This window comes from Danio rerio, chromosome 19 (assembly GCF_052040795.2).
Source record: "Danio rerio strain M-AB ecotype USA chromosome 19, GRCz13ab, whole genome shotgun sequence".
NCBI lineage: Eukaryota > Metazoa > Chordata > Actinopteri > Cypriniformes > Danionidae > Danio > Danio rerio.
This window is the reverse complement of record NC_141039.2, coordinates 22,511,202-22,529,003: the sequence shown is the minus strand read 5'-3', so window position 1 is coordinate 22,529,003 and position 17,802 is coordinate 22,511,202. Positions and strand designations below refer to the sequence as shown.

At 33.5% G+C, this 17,802-nt stretch overlaps 2 protein-coding genes and 1 long non-coding RNA gene across 15 annotated transcripts in view; 2 read left to right on the top strand and 1 right to left on the bottom strand.

Moving 5' to 3' along the window:
• satb1a (SATB homeobox 1a) overlaps positions 1-5,313 on the top strand; it is a 31,115-nt gene extending 25,802 nt beyond the window's left edge. For 2 of the 4 annotated variants that reach the window (XM_088651315.1, XM_088651314.1), the window contains exons 11-12: positions 1,224-2,371; positions 2,992-5,313. In XM_088651315.1, coding sequence (XP_088507441.1) covers positions 1,224-1,775 — 552 coding nt within the window. In that variant the 3' untranslated portion in view covers positions 1,776-2,371; positions 2,992-5,313. 4 annotated transcript variants of the gene reach the window in all.
• A 4,645-nt stretch (positions 5,314-9,958) lies between these two features.
• The window catches only part of tbc1d5 (TBC1 domain family, member 5), a 45,638-nt gene continuing 37,794 nt past the window's right edge, over positions 9,959-17,802 (top strand). For 3 of the 10 annotated variants that reach the window (XR_015945174.1, XM_087294104.2, XM_087294101.2), the window contains exon 1: positions 9,959-10,033. The gene's annotated coding sequence lies outside the window, so the exon portion shown is untranslated. 10 annotated transcript variants of the gene reach the window in all.
• Positions 15,019-17,696, bottom strand: LOC148679796 (uncharacterized). The gene is made up of 3 exons (XR_015945359.1): positions 17,219-17,696; positions 16,854-17,097; positions 15,019-16,787 (listed from the first exon to the last, which is right to left on the bottom strand). It is a non-coding gene; the product is annotated as an uncharacterized LOC148679796 (long non-coding RNA).

The window sequence follows — 17,802 nt, the reverse complement described above, 5'->3', positions numbered from 1 at the left end:
ACTTTAAGCTGTATAGAAGTGTCCTGAAAAATATCTAGTAAAATATTATTTTCAGTCATCATGGCAAAAATAAAATAAATCAGTTATTAGAAATGAGTTATTAAAACCATTATGTTTTGAAATGTGTTGAAAAAATCTTCTCTCCGTTAAACAGAAATTTGCTAAAAAAGAAACAAACGGTCTAATAATTCAGGAGGGCTAATAATTATGACTTCAACTGTATATATATATTTATATATATATATATATATATATATATATATATATATATATATATATATATATATATATATATATATATATATATCCTTATTATGAGAGCGTTTCTCATTAAGAAAAATTAAGTCATTATTATGAGAAAATATCTCATTATTATGAGAGTATTTCTCGTTAAGAGAAGTCATTATCATGAGGAAAAAATATATATATTCTTATTATGAGAGCGTTTCTCATTAAGAAAAGTTAAGTCATTATTATGAGAAAATATCTTTTTTTTTTGAGGGTGTTCCTCATTATTAAGAGAAGTCATTATCATGAGAATATATATATATATATATATATATATATATATATATATATATATATATATATATATATATATATATATATATATATATCCTTATTATGAGAGCGTTTCTCATTAAGAAAAGTTAAGTCATTATTATGAGAAAATATCTCATTATTATGAGTGTTTCTCATTATTAAGAGAAGTCCTTATTATGAGTAAATATTTTAATGAGTGCATTTCTCATTATTATGAGAAATTAAGTCATTATTATGAAAAACATCTCATTATTATGAGAGCATTTCTCATTATTAAGAGAAGTAATTATTATGAGAATATATCTTATTATTAGGAAAGCAGTTCTCATTATTATGAGAAGTTAAATCATTAAAAGAAAACATCTCATTATTATGAGAGCATTTCTCATTGAAATAAGTCAATTCAATATTACTAGAAAGTATTTCACTATTATGACAAAGTAAGCCATTATTATGGGAACGTTTCTCATTACTATGACTTGCAAATTAAGATTTTTTTAATGGTGGAAACAAGCCCTTATGACTGTTAATATTGAGTACATTTTCATTTTTCAACTTTCCTTTTAAACCAACACAATAACCATAAAATGTATAATATTGATACACCTAAATACAAAGTAATGTAATGTTTTTAGTTTGCTCTCATAATTGTTTAACATAATCTACATTTCTTTCTAAAGGTGATTCCACAGCATATGGTGGCTCTAAAGCAGCACCAACAACTGCACAAAATTCCACCTCAACACCATCAGCTCTTCCTCCAACACCATCTCATGGCCGGAAGTCTTAAAGACTCTTACATGGCCCCAAATTTCGGAGGCAGGTCTTTACCACCGGAAGCCCACGCCATCCTGCAGAGTTTTATTCAGGAAGTTGGACTACATCCAGATCAGGAGGCCATTCACACATTATCTGCTCAACTGGGTGTAGCCAAAGAGGCCGTTCTCAGCTTCTTCAGTGGTCACAATTGGCTTAGACAAGAGCAAGACAACAGGAGAGAAATTGAGATTGAGGATGGAGAAGATGATTACATGGAGGCAGAGGATGAATTTGAGGAAAACATAGAGAAGACAAATGCAAGCATGATGACGGGGAAACAAGACCTTAGTGCAGATGAGCAGAACGCAGCTACACAAACTCGGTTTATCATTACTATTAAACAGGAGGAGGAGTTTCCATGCAAGGAGGAGAATGGTGAAAGCCCCGCCCACTGCCAGTTCATAAACTCATAAATATGCATACACTACTGTTCAAATGTTACAAAATTACAAAATGAATACTTGTATTCAGCAAAGACACAGGAATCTATTAAAGGTCCCATGAAATTCAAATATTTTTTCAGATGTTAGTATTAGTCTGTAAGCTAGTGTGCTCAAAAACTAACATAGAAAAGTGATATAAGCATTCAAAGCTTGCAGTTTGTCACTTCCACCTAAATTGATTAACAGTTTTTTAACGTCACCTCATACTTCATTTCCTCATCAAATCTTGACCAATCAAATGCTCTGTAGTATCTGACATGCCCCTCCCCCTTCAAGATGCTTCTCATTTGATGCGCTTGAGCTCAAACACTCAATTGGCAGAGCTGTCTTAAAACCGATGCTATTGGCAGTTTTTTTTAAAGGGAAGAGCTACTCAGTCCCCCCCTCTCTACATTTTTTAGTTGAGATTACGTCAAACAAATTTCAAAGCACTTCACAGACCTTTAAAAGTGACATGATAGACAAATGTGTAAAATGTGACAAATGCAGTTCAAATGCTGTTCTTTCCTATTTACATTTATCAATTATGAAAAATGTATCTTCATTTACACAAAAGTTTGACTTAAGCATCAAATCAGCATATTAGAATAATTTCTGAAAGATCATGTGACATTTGAAGTCCCCGTAATATCAAAGTAAAATTTTTTAGATCTTATCAGTATGTTAGTCTTAAGGCTGATTTATACTTCTGCATCAAGCGCAAGCGTATGCTACGGCGCGTACCTCTCAAAAAATGTAACTACATGTCGCAACAACGCGTAGCACAAGCTCTGTGATTGGTCGGCTTGGTAGTGCTGAGTGTGGGCAGGACCGATAGCCACACGAGCCCGATGGAGCGATTGTTTACAAGTGTGGAGTCCCATGAACGAGCTCCGGATGGAAAGTTTTGTTTTGTGTTTACCTTATGGTTAAAGTTGGTGCACGTCCTCCGGTTCCTGCCTCAAAATGAGCGAGTTTGAACCACTTGTACATTAATGAAGTGTTCAGAAAAAACAAAACACCAGCGAAGAAACATCGGTGTTGGTGTTGTAGACAAAGGGGGAGGGGTGAAGGGGGAGGTTGGGGGGGAGACGAAAGTGAAGAGGAGATATTGGGGTGTCGCAGAAGAACGTGAAGAGCGGGGCAAGTGAGGAGGGAGATAGGTGAAATGAGGTTCCGGATCCGGCTTGTTCCGGCACAAATTAAGCCCTATATGCATATTGATGAGGTTGCATCTCGTTCACAATAGAGCGTGCTGATTATTTCTAACCAAGCCTTTCTCATGATCTCATCTCCAAATTAGTGGAAGAACAAATTTGCTCTAAACAACGCAAAAACAACCAATTTTCACTTGTTAGCTAAATATATGTGCCCTAAATTTGTTTTTGGTGTTTTGTCATCATTTAAGGTATTCTATAAGCTAGTGTGCTACAAAAACATGACAAATTTTTTATTTAGAAGATATAAACATCCAAGGCTTGCAGTTTGTCACTTTTGCCTAAATGGACCAATGTTTTTTTCACCTCATACCTCATAACTGACTTGCCCCACCCCCATCAAGATGCTATCCGCTTGTTAAGTGTGACGTCACACAAATTGGCTTCCAATCGCTGTATCAAACTATGCGGAGACTCAACATATGGTAATAATAAACATTTTTCAAATCGATGTAATGCTTTTGAAAATCGCAATCACAATATACACATGCATGAATAATATCCGATGGCCAAAAAGTTGTAAATTTTTTTTATAAATTGTTAAAATATTGCTGTCTGTGATGCAGCAAGTCAAGAGACTGTTGCGTACACCATGATTTTATAAAAAATCACTTTAATGTGTGATAGGACTAAAAAGTGGTCATAAACAAATATTTTCTTAATTCAAATGAGGACCCGAAAACAGTATTTAATGTTATGACTTAACAAGTGGTTATGCGCTTAGGCTAAACAACAACAAAAAAAGATTAAGGGGGAGGAGCTACTCTAAGTCCTACTGTCTTCATGTTGCAGTTCAAATTACATTACAGAACAAAAGTGCACATTTCAAGGCACTTCATGAGACCTTTAAGGCTGGATTAATGATGCTGGAAGTTCAGTTTGTTTTCACTGGAGTAGATTACATTTTAAAATATACTTACAATATACACAGAAATTTCACCGATTTTTACATACGCTCCCTGGTCACTTTATTAGGTACACCTTACTAGTACTGGGTTGGACCCCCTTTTGCCTTCAGAACTGCCTTAATCCTTGGATATATTCCTTAGAGATTTTGGTCCATATTGACATGATAGCATCACGCAGTTGCTGCAGATTAGTCAAATACAAATCCATGATGCGAATCTACAGCAATAGAGTCACCACATCCAAAAGGTGCTCTATTGGATTGATATCTGGTGATTGTGGAGGCCATTTGAGTATAGTGAACTCATTGTCATGTTCAAGAAACTAGTCTGAGATTTGAGTCCACAGAACTGCTGGTCACTGGATATTTTCTCTTTTTCCAACCATTCTCTGTAAACCCTAGAGATGGTTGTGTGTGAAAATCCCAGCAACAACCATGGCACATTCAAAATTACGTAAATCACCTTTCTTCACAAATCTGATGCTTGGTTTGAACTGCAGCAGATCATCTTGGCCATGTCTAAATGCACTGAGTTGCTGCCATGTGATTGTCTGATTATAAATTTGCGTTAATGAGTAGTTGGACAGGTGCACCTAATAAAGTGGCCGGTGAGATGTATTTTTCAACACATACATGGAATTTGGTCAACCATAAGAGACTTTTAAAAACATCTAAAATTCTTTCAAAACCAAACTTTTGAACAGTAGTGTATTAAATCACATACAAACACATACACAGCAATGAAAACCGGGTGATTTGACAGTTTAATGTAGCGTATTTACTGTTGTGCCTTTACGCACAAGGTGTTTTGCTAAAACCTCAAGACTTTGAATGGACTATAGAGATGGAATACTGAGGATTTTGTGAAGAAAATGCCACGGAAAGCATTAAATGAATCCCACTGTTCTTATTTATTAATAATATGTCATATTAGTATTATTATTAGGGGTGCAAAAAACGCTTCTGTCTAACAATGGAGTTTGTGGTTGTAATATTTAAAGCAAACCGAGTCACCATTTTTCAAGCATTGAATCACAATTGAATCATTGTTAGAGCAAATATTTACACCCCTGCACTAATATGATTTGCAATTTTATAGTAGTGTTATTTATTGTTTGTCTCTCATTTTCTGCAGTGTTAATGGTGGCGTATTCAACATACAACAACTGTTGCCCAGAGACTTTGAAACCATGATGTATTATACAGTATGTTTAGAAGGAAAACGGCACATTACTGTATTATTGTCAATAGAACAAAACACAATAGAAAAAGCACTTTGAATTACAGTGAATAGTTCTCTCTCTAAGGAATTACAATAAATCTGTACTGTTTGTTACTGTTCATTATATTTAAGGTCATTTTTTTCAAGAACCAGAATGAAATTAGGCTTTATATGGATGTTCAATATGACGCTGTTCTCGGTGATAACTTTATTTTCATGCTAATTAGTGTTAGCTGACGGTGCTGTTGCCTTAAGCAGTTTTTTTTTTTTGCTCAATCTTAAATTAAGTTTTATTATTCAGACACATTCACCACGTGCTACTTCCATTTTCTCACATTTATTCTTGTATGGTATATCGCTCTAAAAGGGGGTCAGCACTGTTGGATATAAAAGAAATGCATCAATTTTTTATTGTTCATTTACTAATTTGGCATTCACCAGGAATTATAGTACTGACACTACAGGACTGTCACCTACAATTAATAATAACTATTTTCTTCATTTCTCACAAGCATTAAGTGCAGGAGCCCTTTTTTGTTATATATCCATATATCTATTAAATAAAAGGAATTATATAAAACAGTGATTCTCTACCGGTGGGCAGAGCCCAGTATAGCAGGCCTCAGCAATCCTGCTGGTGGGCCACGAGCTTAAAATTAAACCTCAACATTATACTATAACTTTGAAATTTCATTAATTATATGCTGTATTAAAATGATCGAAGTAATGCTTTTTCTCCTGTTCTCTGATTGATTACTTCATGAGGCGCAAAAACAGCCACATGATCGCATCTGCAACTACATGTAAGTCTGTTCATTCACAATCTATGCGTGAAGTAAAAGCGAGTCTCTGTATTTATGTGTGAACTATTTAATATATCCGCATAGTTGTCTAAATTAATGTCCTGCGAGTATTTTATAATGGATGCGTCGCACACCCATCAAGAAGAATCTAGCGAGGCTCAATGGTGTTTCTGCCATAGAATTTAAAATAAACATATGAGCTTCAGACATGCTCTGGCGGAGCTATTCACTCCTCCTGTCAGCGATCTCCCAATAATATCCAGCTGCAAACTCGAAATCCATCAGATTGATGCGTTTCAACAGATTTAGGGTGTTTACTATACTATACATTTATCTCTATTTTTTAAATATATATATACACACATTTGAAGTCAGAATTATTAGACCGCTTGTTTATTTTTTTCCCCCAATTTCTGTTTAATGGAGAGAAAAAACATTTCAACACATTTCTAAACATAATAGTTTTAATAACTCAATTCTTATAACTGATTTATTTTATCTTTACCATGATGACTGTAAATAATATTTTACTAGATATTTTTCAAGACACTTTTATACAGCATGAAGTGACATTGCAAGGCTTAACTAGGTTAATTAGGTTAACTAGGCAGGTTTAGGTAATTAGGCAAGTTATTGTATAACAGTGGTTTATTTAGTAGATTATCGAGAAGAAATATAGCTTAAAGGGGCTAATAATTTTGTCCCTAAAATGGTGTTTAAAAAAATAATAACTGCTTTTATTCTAGCCGAAATAAAACAAATAAGATTTTCTCCAGAAGAAACAATATTATCAGACATACTGTGAAAATTTCCTTGCTCCGTTAAACATCATTTGAAAAATATTTTAAAAAGAAGAAAAAAATTTGAAGAGGGCTCTGGTATGGTATGGGTTTAAGTGAACTGTAAATATTTGATTATTCCACAAAGGTCTAAATGTCAAATAAATATATTGTGATTTAGAGCATTTTAATACCAATTCATCAGAAACATAAGTGTTTTGTTGTTATTGAAAATCTGGGGTGTTCCATCAAAATATTTAATGCAAAAAGGATATTTACTTTTGGGAAAAAAGTTTACAATTGTTTACAAAAATGACACTGAATTTATGTTTTACTCAAACACAAGAATTTTCAAGTGGTTTCTTAATTCCTGACTTTAATAACTTTAAAATCAATGTTTAAAGAGTTTTGGTGCCATATGCTGAATTTAAAGATTTGTCTATAATCCAACTATGGCATTTGTATAATGAGATATTTCATGAGATTTTCAATACAAACAACATTATTTATTTTTTTTTATTGTGCAATTTGTAAAACAATCAAAAACAAAAGTTCCAAAGATAATTAACCTTCAAATAAAAGGAAAAACAAAATGGAAGATATTCACAAGATGCCAAATACAGATTCATAATAAGCTACGATAGATAGAGCTTTTACATTTTTTACAGCTTTAAAAGACTTCATTAAAAGAATAAGTTTGTTATCAAAAACCTTAATACGGGAGATTTTGAAAGAATTTTTGGATAAAGATTTTACCACTTAAAATGATAAAATTAACAAAATTGTAAATTCTTTATCATTATCAAAATAGCAAATATTTTCTTTTGCATTCAGTGTTATCAGAATATTTATTTCAGCAGATTAAGTAAAAAACTATATAATCTTTCCAAAATGATTGCAAACTCAGTCAAGTGACATAAGGATTTCTCAGTTTTTACAAAAGGAACATTTTTTTCCAACTATCCGAAAATTTAGACATATAAACAATATTTGTATACAATACACAAAATAACATTGTCAATAACAATGATACAAAGACAGAGCTAGAAAGAAAGATATATATATATATAGCGCATTTATTGTGTATGGCCATACACCCAAAGCGCTTCACAATCATGAGGGGGGGTTCTATCCACACCACCACCAGTGTGCAGCATCCACTTGGATGATGCGACGGCAGCCACAGGACAACGGCGCCAGTGCGCTCACCACACACCAGTTATTGGTGGAGTGGAGAGACAGTGATAGAGCCAATTCGGTGGAAGGGGATGATTGGGAGGCCATGATTGTATGGGCCGATAGAGGGACTTTGGCCAGGACACCGGGGTTACACCCCTGCTCTTTCACGAGAAGTGCCATGGGATTTTTAATGACCACAGAGAGTCAGGACCTCAGTTTAACGTCTCATCCGAAAGACGGCGCCCACTGACAGTGTAGTGTCCCCTTCACTTTTACTGGGGCATTAGGACTCACATAGACCACAGGTTGAGCGCCCCCTGCTGGCCTCACTAACACCACTTCCAACAGCAACCTAGTGTTCCCTAGTGGTCTCCCATCCAGGTACTAACCAGGCTCAGCCCTGCTTAGCTTCAGTGAGTAACCGGTCTTGGGCTGCAGGGTGACATGGCTGTGGATATATATATAAGAAGGAAAGTTATGGTTTTGTATTAATAAATTTACATTTGTTGATGTAGAATATACAAAAAAAAAAAAATTTATAAAAAAACAAGCATTTCTTTTAGCAGAAACAGGTTCATAATAACCAAAAATAACATCTTTGAAAGTAAAAAATATGTCTTATTGTATATAATTATAAATGGGCAAATATGTTTCTAAAGTTGTAGGCTACAACAAAGTGAGAATCCCAAAATAAATGAATTTCGTTTTGTTTTTTTGTTTTTTTTGAAAATGACAAAATTAACATTTTCATAAAGTGTTTATAAGGATAAAGTGTGTTGATTAACTTTAAAGATACTTTTTATATATATATTGCATTATAACACAAATACAATAAGGCGATTTTTGCTTAACAACTTTCATCTACATTGATAGAACAGAGTACAGAACAATTATTAAGATAATAATTCAAATAAATAAAATTTAAATATAGACATAAACAAAAGTTATTTACACTACTGGGTCTTTTCAATAAACTAAACAGACATCCCAATAATTTTGATTTTACCAACTTTATATATTTACAGTATAACCAAAATTCCTTTTGCAAAACCAAAAACAGTAGTTTTGTTTTAAGGCACTTGCATTTATGAATAAAAAAATTCTCCAAAATTAAAATACTGTTCAACACATCAGACCGAGGCGAGGCAGTAGCGCAGTAGGTAGTGCTGTCGCCTCACAGCAAGAAGGTCGCTGGGTCGCAGCTAAGTTGGCGGTTCATTCCGCTGGGGCGACCCCGGATTAATAAAGAGACTAAGCCGACAAGAAAATGAATGAATGAATTATTCAGACTGCTATATAAACAGTCAAAAAAAAAAATCTGTCGTTTTAATGGCAACCTCATAGAATGTACAATTATTGTGATCAAAAGAAGATGAAATATCATTAAATATTTTATAGTGTACTTCTCTAGCTTTGGAAGGTATGGGGAAGGAAAGAAACATATTTCTTAAGTCGATAATAGAACTCTTTGAAAAAATTAAAGACACATTATTTCTTGCTTGTATTAGAAATTTATCTTGGGTTAATATTGATCTTTTTATTTTATTAGGTATTTCACTCTGAATAAAATCTTTATCAACAAATAAGGCAGATGAAGTGTTTCATTTATATTGGTAACCACATTACTAACCATCATTACAAACGCTTTCGGAATAGATTGCAATTCCTATTGTATTGCTTATGATCAAGTAGCCTATTTCACAAAAAGTTCTGACTTACTGAACCTCACTCTCTTTGTCTAATAGATGTACAACCGACCAAATACCTCTATCACACACCAATCCTTATAGAAAAAAAAAGATTTGTATCTTAACAAAATTTACCTATTGTTCCACATTGGTGAATTTTGTGGGGGAAAATGATGTTTGTAAATTAATTTCCAGTTGAAATTCTGATAATTTAAGAGGGAGTTTTTGTATTTAAAAACACAACGTAATGAAAGATCTACCACTTACACTCTTGAAAATATTCTTTGAAATATCACGCACTGCAATATTGTGATGAAGTCGTTGATGCTTCCCGTCAGGAGTCACGTGCTTGATCAGCTGTTCTGCGGCACATCCGCCTGACTCGCGCTCTGCTCGACTGTTTACATGCAGACCGCACGGGACAGGATGGGCAGACCCGCGTGAGGCATTGCAGGTAAAATACCACCTCAATTCACTTTATTGCATCCAAACCGAGCTTTACGGTTGTCGGAGCGTTTGTCGATAGCGAATACGGTGACGTCAACAGCGTGAAACGTTGCGCAATGATTCATGTCGGAAGTGTTTTGGTGCCAGACACGCAAGGCCTTCAGACTCATGATATGCATAAGTAAATCCTGTTTCATTTACTGTTATTTTTATGTGAGACTCTAACAATAGCCGTAAGAGACGTGCAGCATGCCAAGTGAGTTGTTTTTATAACGAACACTCTGAAATATAACTTGATATTTTGGCATTAGGGGCGTGTGGAAGTTTCACATCATTTTTTTAGGTTATGCAGTAATATACTGTAACATTACATATTCTCTTTATCATTATTGTTTCTAACCATTAGGAAAAATGTGATGTTTTGTTAACTAACAAATGACAAGGCTTGCATCCTCATTTTAGAGATGGAGATGGTTCGAGAAGGTAGCCTTGTAGTTCTATTTCTAATGGATGTACCAGGCTTTAGGACATATTCCACCTTTAAATTCAGAATAAGATCTGAATGATTTAGTCTTCTTCAGTCAGGATTATGTGGCCATGGCTATTGAGGTCAATTTTGTTTTTACATTCGCACATTCAGATATTCTCCTTAATAATATAATTAGTTTTAGAAAAGTATTACTTGCAAATTCTAAATAGGGAAATCATATTACTGAGGGAAAGTTTGTTTATATTTGCTCAATGTTGTTCTTTGATGGTCATTGGCTGCTAATATGATTTCACTGTTTAGAATTTGAATATTTGCTGATATTAATAAGCAGAAAGTCAGAACATGCGAATATAAAACCAACTTTACCTAAATAGTCATATTATCAGCCAATGACTATCAAAGTATAACGTTGTTCACAGTCAATAAAATAGTGCTAATGTTGTTTTGAAGTTGTACTTGCATGGTAATTCAGACTGAATATTCAAAGTAGCATAAGTAAACAATATTTGGACCGTTAATTGAACACGTGCAAATATACAATTTTACCTTTTTTTGCCAAAAAATTAAAACTGTTTCTGCTTGTTTGTGTAGGCAAGTATTTTACAGTACTTTAAAAATACTCAAAAATGTCTCTGTTAATGTTTCAAACTATTCTATTTGATTTACCAAAAGCACATAAGTGCCAATTTTAAATCTGTCACATCCATAACGGAGAGATGTCACATCCATATTGGAGCTTTTCCCTCATAAATGCAAAAAATGTCAAATAAAATAAAATCAATCATTTTTGTTCTATAGTGAGCTGACTCTTATCCTTTTGTTTATCATTATTTCTTTTGGGATGTGCAGTTTTATTCAAAGAATTTAAAGTATGTTGAAAACTGTAAACCCTCAGACTTTTTTTTGTAGCATCCATAGTGTATATTTATTTATCTGTATTAAAAATTTAAAACATTTTTACATACATATTTTTCTGCTCCCATAACTCTGGTTAGTTGTTTTGAAAAATATAAACAGATGTTTCAACGTAATGTTAACGTATACTTTATCTGTGAATTTATGTTGTGAGATTTTACTGCAAATGTCACATCCATATTGCTGGAAATGCTAATTTACTTTTTCTTGTACAAGGCAGAGAAGTCTTTTAAAAGCCCTTATTCTGCTCTTTAGCATTATCAATTTTCAATATGAAAAAATGCTGATAATTAAAAATTTTATGTAAATAAAAAAGTGACTTTTTACAAAAATTAGCAATTGCTGACATTTAAATTCTAATTAAGGCAAATGAGATGTCAGATAAATGTAAATTTATCAAATTAAGTAAATTAACAATAAAGTGTAAATTATTTTAAAACTAAAATGGCAAAATTATAAGCAACTAAAATTAATTTTCTAAATGGAAATCACTCCTTTGATTTTGAAGTGGTAAATGTAATCGAATGTGATATTTTTTATTATTTATGAAGTTCTATATGTAACATTTAAATGAATTAATGAAGCATGATGTTTCAAGGATTTTAAAATTAGCTTTGGACCTGAAGGCACATAGTTTGAACAACAAATAAAGACTTGCCATGGCATCACAAGACCAGCTCGCCGCCTGTTCTCTCATTCTCTCTCTGTCTCACACCCACACAGACACACGCACTCAAAATTGGTAACGTCTTAGTTAAACGCCTGTCATGCTGCTGTATCTAACATAAACAAACCATGTCAGATTGCAATTAGCAAATAGCCTCAGTTAATCTCCGCTAGAAGACAGAAGCGCACTTGGAAATGGTAGAAAACACCTTGTAGTTTCTTGACCTCGCATTTAAAGAGAAGAGTGAAAGTCCATTGATAGTTTGTGATCTCATGCGTATTGCAGAAGCAGACTGTAACACATGCACAATAATATATTACTGCTTTAATATCATGACCCAGCATATTTCAGTGCTAATGTCATAACGGAGGGTTTTGAGTTTACCCAGCAGCTTGCAGAATTCCTCGGAGTCATGTGATTGGTGCAGAAGCTGTGCGCTGTAATTGGCTGATAAAGTGAAGGCATGTGAGTGTGTTTAAACAGGTTTAGGGCTGGTCTGCTTCTGTAACCCTCATTATCGCTGCACCCACAGGCGTTTGGATGTAATGAGCTGGATTTTGCCTTCTGAAAGTCCTAGCTGAAATGTTTAGTGGGCTGCAAGAAATATGTTTTTTATTTCAACATAAGATTATTTTGCTTATCCCATTGGCAGATTATTTACCTTCTTTTAAGGAAAAACTCACCTAACTCTTATGTACTGTTGGGGATGTTTTCATTGGGGGGATTCTAAGTCTTAGTTTAGCTGTAAGTGTTTGTGTTTCCGCTAGTGGAATGATCTTTGGTGACAAATATTGTTTTGACACATATTTTGAGCAAATGCTTTGAATAAAAAAAACCTCAGCGATACACTCTGGGCAAATTTACTACCCAAATTGACTACCCTTTTGTTATGGTAGAGATAAAAAATCCACTGATATAAACTGCTGCAAAAAATGCATCAGATGAATATTTAAATTTTTTTTTTTTTTTTGCATAAATCTGTTAATCTCTTACAGGATTTGGAGAAAAAAACACACAAAATGACGTTACAAAATTGTTTTTTTTTTACCTTTTATCAAAGTCTTGGACATGGAAAACAACATTGCCTTTGATGCATTGTTTTCAATTAATTTTCTTTTTTTTCTCCTTAATTTACTGTTGGTGGTGGCGGTTTTTGCCCCATTGACTTCTCTTATAACCACATTTTTTGATTACAAAACCATGACACCATATAATCATGCATTTTTGATTATTGGTGGTTTTACATGTTTACATGTTACATTTTACATGTCATTTTTATTGTTAATCATCAATTGGCACCCTTAACCCTTTAGCTACGCCAGTGCAAAAAAAGCTTAGTATCTGGATTTTATATGGAGTACAACAGCAAATTACAGTGTGTGTCCATGAGTGTGTGAGAGTAACCTTTACGCATTTACCTTAATGTGTCTGAGAATATCAAAAAATGCATCTCTGGGGTTCGTTCTTCGTACCTCGCTTAAATGATCTTAGATGATTTGGCAGATCCTGGATCTTTTAATCTTGATCACTGATCTCTGGCCAATTTGGTTCTTCAAACAAGTTCGCGAATCAGATTAAAATGTCTGGATGAACTGATCAGAGATCGCTGTGTGTTGTGAAAGACAGATCTATAGATCCTCGAAATCATGATCAGCAATGCAATGGTCTGCTTACAGCAGAGCAGAGTAATGACCTCATCTGTTTGATATTCAATTATCTATTGGAGCAAAATTATATAAAATTCACAGTAAACGGTTTGTTAAATATGATACGCAATAACTTTCTACCTTTGTTCTGGGTTGCAGGCTTTACACTTTCATGGGTCAAGAGTGTTTAGCAATTCATTTAGTTTTACATTTTGAGTGCATTTTCTATAGCCTAGGCCTATTCAAGTTTCTTAATCAGCGAAAGGAACAGGAACTGGTTGTTTAACTTAATTTTGCATCAAAAAAGTCATGCAAAAAGTGTGCGTGACTGCAGAAATTATTATTCCTTAAAAAAAAAAAAAAGTTGCATGTCTAATATCATACACAAATTGTGCTGAAGCTGGTACCTTAAAATAGGAGTTGCTTGTATCTATCGAAGTGCAGATTACTTACATTTTATTTCTATATTTTAAAAATAATAATAAAAAATTATAGATTGAATTATATATATATATATATATATATATATATATATATATATATATATATATATATATATATATATATATATATATATATATATATATATATATATATATATATATATATAATAAATTTTCCCAAGTGCATATTACTATAATTGTAAGAAAATACGGTATATACTTTCAGCAATACCTTCGCTTGGAAAGACCCAATCTAATTTAGTTTATATGAGATAAGTCTGCTCCTGAGCAGGTTTGAGCTACCAGAAGTGTTGTTATGACAACATCTCTCGGATGAGTTTTGAAGAACGAAACAATTCTGGATCATGTCATGTCAAATCGTCAATAACCAAATACAGCTAATTGAGTTCAAGGAATGGACCCCAGCTCTCAGAACTGCATGGAGTAAAAAAAAAGCAAAAACTACTGTTTGTATTTGTGCACCACCAAATGTGGTTAAAATGGAAGTCAAAGGGGGCAAAAACAGCCACCAACCAAAAATTAGGGAGACAAATTTCAAATACAACAATGCATCACAGCCAGTGTTGTTACTAATCGTTCACGTTCAAGACTGATAAAAGATTTTTAAAAATCCAGTCCACGATTACTTTTTATATTGAAAACACGTCATTTTTTGTGTTTTTTTTCCACCAAATCAGTGACCTCATTTATGAACTTGGCAATTAAAGAGTTAAAATCCTGTAATTTTCTAGACGATTTAGTAGTTTTGATCAGCACTGAGGTTTATTTAAAGATTTATGCAAAAAAAAAGAAAATTTTTTTTTTTTTAATCTAAATTAAATTCAGTTTAAATCAGTGGATGTTTTCATCCCCAACACAACAAAAGGTTAGTAAGTTTAAACAGTGCAGAAGGGTTAAATTTAACATATTATTTCTTTAAACAAGACAAGATTTTTTTGCTTGTGTAGAAAAGGCTTGTTGATTTAGTAATTTTTAGACATTTGTACTAGAAATAAGACAAAAAATCTAAGAAAGAAAATCATTTATTGCAGTCTGGATTTTTTTGTTATTGCATTAGTAAAATCCACCTAAAATAGAACTGTCTTTTAAAAAGTCTAAAGTTATGAAATTACTTTTTCACCTTATTACTTCAGCAAGCCAAGTTTCTGTTGTTGCTTCCTTTTGGTTTTTTACAGGTCTCTGTTTTGTGTATTCATAGTAGCTTCTCAGTTCCTCATTTTTAATCTCAAACATACACACATGCTCACAGTAAAAAAGGTTTACTTAGTTAGCGGTAGTTGTGTGTGATATTTATTGTCTGTTATAATTACACTGTAATTGTTGTTTAAAATTTGCATCAACTGGAAGGTGCTGAAACCTTTAAGTAAGTTGATGTACTTCTAACTTAAATGGAATATTGAGTAGGGGGCGGGGCTTTCTTTTTACACATAATTTCGTCAAAGCAAAATAATAGTAAGAGGAGGAAGGACTGACACTCTATACTAGAGCTGCACAATGTATCAAAAAATTTAACAAAAAGTGTTATCGCAATGATAATAAATGCAATATCTATATCACAAAGAAGAGCAATAAATAAAGTTCATTTTCATAGGTTGTTTATCCAAATCTTACCAATCAGATGGGGTATTTACCATATTTATCCCCACCTCTTCAGTAGGTGCTATTAGGAGAAATTACAGCTAAAAATAAAACACTAAGCTGGTTGCACACCGGATGCGCTGCTCAGGGCTGCAACACGGCACACACATGACAGTAGAAAGTATCGCAAACCAGACGCGCACATTTGAATGTTATTTAATATGAAACTGTTCAGATGGTGCTCTGTGATGCGGCAGAAATATAAAAATTGTCCTTAGTTGTAGATGGGCGCTACGGACAGCCACCAACTTGCCGCACCATTGTGCACACCCTAATAGAAATCTGTTAAAAATTCTAAAATGCATGGCACAGTGCATCGTCGAGCAGCGCATCCAGTGTAATGCTTACAGAGATGTAAACAGCTAAAAAAATCTGGATTATCGTTGAGGTTTTCAGTCATTCGTAGTGTTTTAATATCTAAATGCTTGCACATTGACTTTTTTTTCGATTTATCTAGCTCAGAAATGTATGCATTGGCTATTTATTTTAATATGATCATCATAGGCCATCAGGCATATCACCCTGCAGCCCAAGACCAGTTACTCACTGAAGCTAAGCGGGGCTCAGCAAGGTCCGTACCTGGATAGGAGACAACATGGGAAAAAACACGTTTGCTGTTGGAAGTGGTGTTAGTGAGGCCAGCAGGGGGTGCTCAACCTGCAATCTTTGTGAGTCCTACTCCTAATGTACCAGTATAGTGACACTATAGGGACACTATACTGTTAGTGAGCGTTGTCTTTCAGATCAGACGTTAAACCGAGGTCCTGACTCTCTGTGGTCATTAAAAATCCCATGGCACTTCTTGTAAGTAGCAGTGGTGTAACCAGGGCCGGAGTGGGACTCCTTTTCAGCCTTGGAGTTTCAATCCTTAGACCGGCCCACCTTAGTTCAGGCCTGACTATATTAAAATAATGTCATTTCTAATACAGTTTCTAATGACACTATTATGTCTTTTTCAAGGAAACAGCTGCTTTAAAACTTCAAATGTTTTTCATGAATATGAGAACGTTAAATGGTAGCTAAATCTCTATTCTTTGAAACATCATTCTTGAAAACATCACAATTTTCTTTCCTACAATATCTGAATATATATTCTGTGCAAAATTCTTTATAGATATCCAGTCCTTTGCAACGGTGGTCACACAAAAAATAAAAATAAAATATGTACATATACATAATTAACCCAAGCACTATTATGTCTTAAAACTAAAAAATGAAAAAAAAAGTATTAACATTTAGGTGAGATTCGAACTCGGTCGGCGGTGTCGTAACGCAACGTAGGGCTGCTTGATTTGGGGAAAAATCATAATCACGATTATTTTGGTCATATTTGTAATCACGATTATTCAAAATGATTATCAGTTTAAGTCACAATTATTAATATTTCTCAAATTATTTTTAACAGAGAAAGGAATTTTAACAGTATTTCCTCTAATATTTTTTCTTCTGGAGAAAAGCTTATTTGTTTTATTTTGGCTAGAATAAAAGCAGGTTTTAATATTTTGAACCCAATTTTAAGGTCTATATTATTAGCCCCCTTAAGCCATATATTTTTTAATTGCCTGCAGAAGAAACTACTGTTATACAATGACCTGCCTAATTACCCTAATTAAGCCTTTAAATCACACTTTGAATATGAATGCTTGTATTTTGAAAAATATCTAGTCAAATATTGTGTGCTGTCATCATAGCAAAGTTAAAATAAATCAGTTATTAGAAATAAGTTATTAAAACTATTATGTTCAGAAATCTTCTTTCCATTAAACAGAAATTGTGGAGGAAAAGGGTTGCTAATATTCTGGAGGGCTAATAATTCTGACTTCAACTGCATATATTATTTTCTACTCTGCAAAGAAAAGAGAAATAAATACAATAGAATAAAAATATGAAACAGACTGTGCTTTAAGCACCTTCACTGTAAGAAAAACACTTTAGCTACAAAAGTCCAGAGCAGTG